The sequence below is a fragment of the Phalaenopsis equestris genome, unplaced genomic scaffold (genome assembly GCF_001263595.1).
Source record: "Phalaenopsis equestris unplaced genomic scaffold, ASM126359v1 Scaffold216581, whole genome shotgun sequence".
In the NCBI taxonomy this organism is placed as follows: domain Eukaryota; kingdom Viridiplantae; phylum Streptophyta; class Magnoliopsida; order Asparagales; family Orchidaceae; genus Phalaenopsis; species Phalaenopsis equestris.
Genome location: NW_018235189.1, coordinates 5,496 through 13,576, shown reverse-complemented (window position 1 = coordinate 13,576; position 8,081 = coordinate 5,496). Strand labels below are relative to the sequence as shown.

Genomic DNA, 8,081 nt, shown 5'->3' with positions numbered 1-8,081 from the left:
AAAGAATGCCATAGCCTTCCACTAGAAAATAATTTAACCTCCATTGTCAGGCTTGAAGGGAGATTCTGGTCCTGATGGGTTTGAGATTCAAACCCATAGTCTCATGCGACAGAAGTTCAGGTGAGATGCAGAAGGGATTTTGATTTATTTTAATTTTGATTTGAAATAAAATATATTTGTTATGCCGAAAATATATCAACTTAGTTATTTTTTAATATTTAAAAAAAATAAAAAAAAAAACATGTGAGAAGCAAACCAATATTTATAAGAAAGATGGATGATTACAGAGTGAAATACTGATAGAAGCAAAAAACTTTAATTGCGATTAATCTTTCTAGAATTTTTAAAAGAGAGGTGTCAAAATAGTCACTTTACTTTTTGCAGACTATTTTAATCCTAGATTTATAAAAAGTGTCAAATTAGTCACTTTTTTTAATAGGGACTGAAAGTCCTCTTGGGGATCATTTCAGCAGATATTAAAAGAGTGTGGAGATTGATCTCAAATTTTTATAGAGTTTAGGACTAAAATGAACCCCATATAAAATAACCAGGGAATTATTGTGACACTTTATTCAATTGTAAAACTAATATTTGAATGAATAAATAATGCAAAACAATGTAGCAATACTATTCAAAATTTTGATGGCATACCAAAAAATATCACGTTTAAGTAACATAAAAATACCTCCACAAGTGCACCACATTGGTGAACCATCTTCAAGATCATGTGAAGTGATTCAGAATGAAAAGGAGAAATCTCTCCAACAAATATTAATGTTTTGCAACGTAGCTGCTTCAACTTCACAGTGATATCATATCGCCTGTCCATTAGAAGCAGAAGATGCGAAGAGTTTGTCTAAAGGAACATGGTGAAAAATGCATGCATTTGATGCAAAGAGAAACCATGCAAACGTACCGATTAATGGTTTGGAAAAATCTCAATACATTTGTACTCTGCTTCTCTTTCAGTAACTGTAGATGTAATATAAGAGAAAGCTTAGTCTAGAACTTGGTAAAAGCCAATAAACTAAAAACAAGCGCGGTAGAAGATGGAGGTACTAACACATTTACACGCCTGCACAATATCAGACTTTGGGATCAGTACATTTCCTAGCAATTCCTGTAAAAGCTGGCCAAAACGGAGCAAGTGAAAAACCAAACAAACGGTTTCATTAACCTAGAAGCGAAAATTAAATTATTGTAAAATACCTTACTGAAGTACCTCTGAAGCAAGTAATCCTTGAACAAGCCACAAAGTTCATAATAATATAGCAAATTTGACAAAACCTGAGGGTTCCTTATAACTTCTCAGAATTTGCAACAAGTACTTTACGAGTAGAAAAAAAAATGCCTGAAGGAAAACATTATCATATAGCCATTCTGTCCAAGAAGCTGCTCCACAGAGAGGAGATACCGGTATCAAACCAAGCACACGATTACTGTATCTTGTCTGAGATCAATACTGGGGTGTCAAAAAATATTCAAAAGATAATTTGTAATGAATGCCAAGCAGGAAGACTACAAATAACACTTGCGTAATACCTACAGCAAAAAGGGTAAGAATGTATGAACCTGCCGTGACTCCCATACACATTACAGAATCAAACCTGCAAATAAGAAGCAGCTAAGGTTAATAGTTCTCAGCACTTGACTCCTTCCATATTATCTGTATTTGAACATTCAGATACACAGAATATTCAAAAAATTCATGGATGCAGAGATCTGTAAATTACCCAAAGAAGTCACCTGATCAGCCAAATCATCAACAGAAGGCACGGGGATTATCTGAAGAAATTGGAGCTGCTGCTAACTGTAAAAACACTTGACTAAATCCACAAACAAAATCATGTGTACGTCGAAGGAAAATAGAGAGAAGTTATAAAGTCAAATTACAGACCTCATGCCCTGGAGGAGTAATATTATATATACAGAAATTGTGAAGCAACAAAGAAGCTGCTTCAGGGCAATAGAACAATCCTTGGAAGCACGACATATCTGCCACCAAAAATGCATGCAGAATTTAAAAAAAAAAAGTTCCTAGAAAGGAAAGAGAGAATGAGACGCATAAAAGTGAAAAACCAAACAAACGGTTTCATTAACCTAGAAGAGAAAATTAAATTCTTGTAAAATACCTTACTGAAGTACCTCTGAAATCCTTGACCAAGCCACAAAGTCCATAATAATATAGCAAATTTGACAACACCTAAGGGTTCCTTATAAAAATTATTGTAAAATACCTTACTGAAGTACCTCTGAAGCAAGTAATCCTTGAACAAGCCACAAAGTTCATAATAATATAGCAAATTTGACAAAACCTGAGGGTTCCTTATAACTTCTCAGAATTTGCAACAAGTACTTTACGAGTAGAAAAAAAAATGCCTGAAGGAAAACATTATCATATAGCCATTCTGTCCAAGAAGCTGCTCCACAGAGAGGAGATACCGGTATCAAACCAAGCACACGATTACTGTATCTTGTCTGAGATCAATACTGGGGTGTCAAAAAATATTCAAAAGATAATTTGTAATGAATGCCAAGCAGGAAGACTACAAATAACACTTGCGTAATACCTACAGCAAAAAGGGTAAGAATGTATGAACCTGCCGTGACTCCCATACACATTACAGAATCTAACCTGCAAATAAGAAGCAGCTAAGGTTAATAGTTCTCAGCACTTGACTCCTTCCATATTATCTGTATTTGAACATTCAGATACACAGAATATTCAAAAAATTCATGGATGCAGAGATCTGTAAATTACCCAAAGAAGTCACCTGATCAGCCAAATCATCAACAGAAGGCACGGGGATTATCTGAAGAAATTGGAGCTGACTGTAAAAACACTTGACTAAATCCACAAACAAAATCATGTGTACGTCCAAGGAAGTTATAAAGTCAAATTACAGACCGCATGCCCTGGAGGAGTAATATTATATATACAGAAATTGTGAAGCAACAAAGAAGCTGCTTCAGGGCAATAGAACAATCCTTGGAAGCACGACATATCTGCCACCAAAAATGCATGCAGAATAAAAAAAAAATGTTCCTAGAAAGGAAAGAGAGAATGAGACGCATAAAAGAAAAAAAAAAAAGAAAAAAAAGAAAATTGTCACCCTGAAAAACAGCAAATAAGTGTAGAATATGTGATCCCATGGAAACAACAGAAACCAATAATAAGTTCTATCATCACCAACCGCCTTTTACGAGAAAAATATCTACAGTGCTAGATCTAGTTTTCCGTAAATCCTTTTTAATATCTTAACAGTATAAGCTTTGCACACCCCTTTCCCTAATGCCCTTCCAATCCAACCCCCTCCCTCCCTCTCCCTAGCAGGCGATTGATTTAAAGCACAAAGGGGGCATAATTAACTTATAGATATCAATACAAAAGGACGCTAAAAATTGAGCTTGTACATTCTTTGAATGCAATGCTAAATCTATTACACAGATCTACAAATTTTCAATACTAATTCTAGCAAAATTGAGCAGTTTTTTCAACATCAGTGCTGCTGAGTTGTTTCCTAAGAATATTATCAAAACAAGAAAGGAAAACATAAAGAAAACAAATGGTAGTTATGCTTACGGTTTAAGGCTACATCTAGATAAGTAATAAGCGAAGGCTTATACTGATCTCCATACACAGCAGCAGAAATTGGACCATAGCTGGTTTCGACACAAAGTTCCTGAAAGCCACAAAAAGACTCAGACTATAAAATGATAAATCAGAAGCCATGCGTAAGAAAATGCTAGTGTGAGAAAAAAATTCACTGGAAAAAAAAAACAAATCTGCACAGAAACAGGAAAACTGAGTAGGACGGAAGATTGAGAATTATCAAATGCCTTTCAGCAATTAGACTTTTTATTTTCAAAATTACAATTTGCTAATTATTTTTAATCTGCAAGGATTCTTCAAATAAATGCCCTTGTTTATAGTTAGGAGTATAAGTAGCGAAAAGAAAATCTGGTGCCCAGGTGTGGAAGTTATATGCTGGTGATGAGCAACCTCCTAACACCCAACCCATTCTCAAAGAGGTAGGGATTCCAGAAGGGAGGAGACGTTGTAGAAAGAGAGAGGACTTGAAAATTATGAAGCAGCTCAAATCCAAATATAATTATTAATGGCATAACTAGAGAACAGAAACATGAGGGTACTCGTCCTTTCGCAATAAGATTATGATTCATCTCATGCTCAGCAACACACCTTTTAAACACACTTTTTAATTTTGAATAGAAGTGCTGAGGTTTTAAACTCAGGATTTAATGAATTTGTGAGAAAAAGAAACATTAAATAGCAATGATAAAAAAAGGGCATACCTGCTGTATAAAGCTCAGACAAATTAGGGTTGTAGTGTTAAGAAAAACCTACTAGTCTATGAGAAAACACCTTCCAATACTAGTCTATGAAAAAACACCTTCCAATAACTAACTTGATAAGCAAATAAAATAATAATAAAGACATCAAGCCCTTCCCAAGCCTAAGTATACTCAAACTCATCACAGAAAACGCCGAAAATCTGAAGCCAAACAGATAAATTTTCTTTTTAATATCTTGTAGAAACAAAGAGTCGCAGAGATAATAAATGAAGTCAGAAAAAACTTTTCACTAATGCTCCTCATGATTGGACCATACAAATCAGTATAGAAGATGGAAGAAGAGTTAGAAGAATTGAGTGGTCCCAGCATTACCATGAAGTCTCCCAACAAATTCATAAGAACTTAAGCAAGCCCAATAAAGGGGGTTTTGGCCATGCTTAAAGCATTTGAATCAAAATGTTAATACAAACTAAGGCTCTTGGAGAATAATCAAAAAGAAAAAAAAGGTCCCCTACCGTTAGCATGCAAGAGGTAGAAGGATTACAAGGGATTTATTTGAACCGCTTGCCTATATTTAGTTGTTTTATACTTTTCTGTTAAATTATTAAGAAATTAGTTTCTAGATTATGTAATGATTGGTATTTTATTGGATAGTTTTTTATTTTCTTTAAATTACTTCCTAGATTCTATGCGCCTCCCCCCTACTCCCTCCTGTGCCGGAAACCAAAAAAATCAACAAAAAAGAAAAAAGAAAAAGAAAAAAAAAACATGTGTCGGACACATCTTTATTCAACATGAACATTAGGGCCATTTAGAAGTGTTTGTGCTTCATAGCAAGCATCCTTATTTTATTTTCCCATTTTCTTTTTAGTTTGAATAATTTCAAGAATCCTCCCTCTTTATTCTACAAATAGTGATGGAATAAAGTGAATAAATCTTAATTAATCCAAAAGAAAAACTGTGATTCCCACTCCCTGTCCTATTTGCTTCTACTTCAATACCTACAAGGGATCTTGCATTAAGTACAGTAAAATGCAAAACTCCTTTCTAAGAGCACCCAAACACCTCCAATAATAGAACTCTAGCATTTGTCCGATTCCTCAAGCAACAGGCAACAATATTTTCAGCTAACCAACTCCCCTTCGTCCAATCTTAGGCCAATTTCCAGCCATTGGAAACATCCTAGAAACAATCTCTATCTAGAGTATTTCCGTAGAGAAATATTAATAAGGGATTAAAGATCTTTATAAGGAGTCAAAGAAAAGGAGAACTCTATGTAAATAGAGATAGGAGGATTAGCAATTAAATCCTTGGCTGCATATTACACATCTCTTGCAATTTTTTTCAATGATCTAGTATCAACTTTTTAAGACATGGACATCCTTGAGTGTGTGAAATCCTAATTTTATTGCCTCATGAACTTTTTTCCTAAAATCATAGATCCATTTGCTAGAAATATCCAAAGATATGTTGGTAATTTCTTTAACGTTCTTTACCTTGGGTAATTAATTTGGGAATTCTGCCATTCAATCTTAACTAGTGGGAGGACTGACACAGCATGCTGATCTTCCCGCAAACTTGAAGCTTCTGTGTTTTTTGCGGTTCTACAGTTTCATATTATGCGGCTCCAATGATCATAAGAATAATATAATGTCCAGTATTCCTTCTTATTTAAGAAAAAATTCCTCTTTTTCATATTCTGATTCATTCATAGTTCTCTATTTTTTAATTATGTTATTTTCTATTAAGAAATTTTTATATAAGTTGTATTGTGGCTGATTGGATTTCCAATTTGATTTTAAGAATTTTGATAGAAATTTCTTAGATTTCTGCTCTCGAGAGTGTTGTAGCCTCTTCCTTTTGTAAATGGTGTATATGTAGCTTGCAAAGGAATAGGTGGTGGATCCTCCTGTTCAACCTTTGCTCTCAGACAAGACAGCAACTGAACTCCTCCAATTTGCAGTCTAACAGCAGTTTTCACCCCATCTCCCCTCCCAAATAGCAATGACCTCGCATATCCTCATTCCTTCACTACTTCCCCTTCCTAAACACCTTTTAGAAACCCTAGAAAGGTGTTATTTAGTATAAGAGCTTACAAAACCCCAAATTTTTAGAGATTTATATGTCGTTCCTACGTCTACCCAAAATTTTCCCCCACCAAACACTAACCAGTCCTATTATCATAATTCATTGCCCAAAACCTAATTTTTTAGAAGTCAATATTCCCAACACCACCAAATATCCACCTTCAACAATACTTTCCACCAAAACCCTAAGCACTCCACCGACCTTTGATAAAAAATAAATAAACTCCATTGCATCACCCATCTAATCCTAACCCTCACCCTCATTTTCCTCTTCAATCAAAACTTCAATTGGAAGAAGAAGATGCCATGCTACTAAGGAGAAACCTTCAACAAGGTATTCAAAAGATCACTATCTAGGATATGAAATGAAAAATCCTCAAACTACAATAAAAGCTTACCACCTTTGATATAAGATAACCCATAGAAGTCGCCCATAGCAAAAACTGTAACTCACCAAATCGAGAGGAAGAAGTGAATCCCTTTCTCCATGAAGTATACATTGAGGAAGAACCAATAACCTAAGATTTTGCATAGAACCACAAAGAGGAAACCAAGCTTTTGGAGTGAAGTTGACTCACCGGATTTTGACAGTCATATGAACTCGGACGAGTTCATTGAGGGACTTCAAATAATGGAATAAGTCTTTAAATACAAGTTCCATCTGACAGCGGCCTAAAGTTAGCCACCATTAAATAAAGAAGAGTTCGACTATATGATAGGAATATTCGAAGTGCATACAACAGCATGAGGGAAAAAGCAAGATCAAGATCTAGTGCAAAAAGAAAAGAGAGACGTAGAATAAATAACTACCTGCATAATATAGACAAGATATTCTTGAGACTTCACCACTTACAACAGTAATATTTCTCAATAGAGGAGCACACAACTGAGTTCAAGCAGATTATATTGAAGTTTGAGCTAGTGAAGCCTGATGAGAACACCATAATTCAATGTCTAGGAGGGTTGAGACCAACAATTGACAATGTGATATAGAGTTACAATCCTATTAGACATTAATGATGTCCTGACCTTAGCCCTGAAAGTGGAGAGACAACACAATAAAATTAGAATTACACCACCTATCAAATAGGGTTTAGCCAACAAATTGGGCAACAAGAATACACCTAGTGGATCACCCAAGCTGACCTCGCCCGAAGAGAAACCCATATAATAAAGAACATGTGAAAGCCATTGATACTCCCAAATTCATCCCAGCCAGAAAAATACTTCAATGTTATGATTTTGGGCACATTGCGCCTGATCATCCAAACAGAAGAATAATCTCCATCATTGAGGAGAATCAAGTTGAGGAAATGCCCAATGAAATGAGAGAATGAAGACGCCAGAGAATGCTATCAGCTTCCAGCCAATGAAAGAGACATGCCAATGATTCAAGTTGAGCCTATAAGAGAGACTCCAACATGACTAATATTATTTGTCCTAAAAAGTAGGGAGTCCAAGAAGCCAATACTAAAAAAGAAGCAACCCCTACTAAGGTAGTAGTTGAATGTCCTGACTGATAGTTTATATCTTGGGTGGCTGCTACTAAGAGAGGTTCAACATGCCATATAATTCATTATAGAGTAAGTTCCTCTAGACAGACTTACTTATCGATGTGCCCAGTTGAGTACAAGGAGTGAGAGAAGTATGTTGCAGATTTAATAATTTGAGGCTTGATTT

At 35.2% G+C, this 8,081-nt stretch overlaps 1 protein-coding gene and 1 pseudogene across 8 annotated transcripts; both read right to left on the bottom strand.

Moving 5' to 3' along the window:
- Positions 1-553: 553 nt before the first annotated feature.
- On the bottom strand, positions 554-1,993 carry LOC110037190 (annotated as a pseudogene).
- Positions 1,994-2,127: 134 nt separating this feature from the next.
- LOC110037191 (pollen-specific protein SF21-like) lies at positions 2,128-4,140 on the bottom strand. 8 transcript variants are annotated; one of them, XR_002295307.1, is made up of 6 exons: positions 3,584-4,140; positions 2,909-3,006; positions 2,762-2,832; positions 2,575-2,635; positions 2,392-2,490; positions 2,128-2,203 (listed from the first exon to the last, which is right to left on the bottom strand). XR_002295307.1 is itself a non-coding variant. In XM_020741776.1 (5 exons), exons 2-5 carry the CDS (start codon positions 3,002-3,004, stop codon positions 2,448-2,450), a joined length of 231 nt encoding a protein of 76 aa, XP_020597435.1. In that variant the 5' UTR covers positions 3,005-3,006; positions 3,584-4,140; the 3' UTR covers positions 2,328-2,447. The 8 variants fall into 8 exon arrangements, 1 of the variants encoding a protein (XP_020597435.1); XR_002295309.1 differs by having other exon boundaries at positions 2,762-2,813; XR_002295303.1 differs by having other exon boundaries at positions 2,762-3,006.
- Positions 4,141-8,081: the final 3,941 nt, after the last annotated feature.

Coding starts and splice junctions, on each gene's coding strand:
- LOC110037191 (XM_020741776.1), bottom strand. CDS start 3,004: ATGTCGTGCTTCCAAGGATTGTTCTATTGCCCTGAAGCAGCTTCTTTG. Junction 2,814..2,908: donor TTACTCCTCCAGGGCATGCG/GTCTGTAATTTG, acceptor CAATTTCTTCAG/ATAATCCCCGTGCCTTCTGT. Junction 2,479..2,570: donor TCTTACCCTTTTTGCTGTAG/GTATTACGCAAG, acceptor TATTGATCTCAG/ACAAGATACAGTAATCGTGT.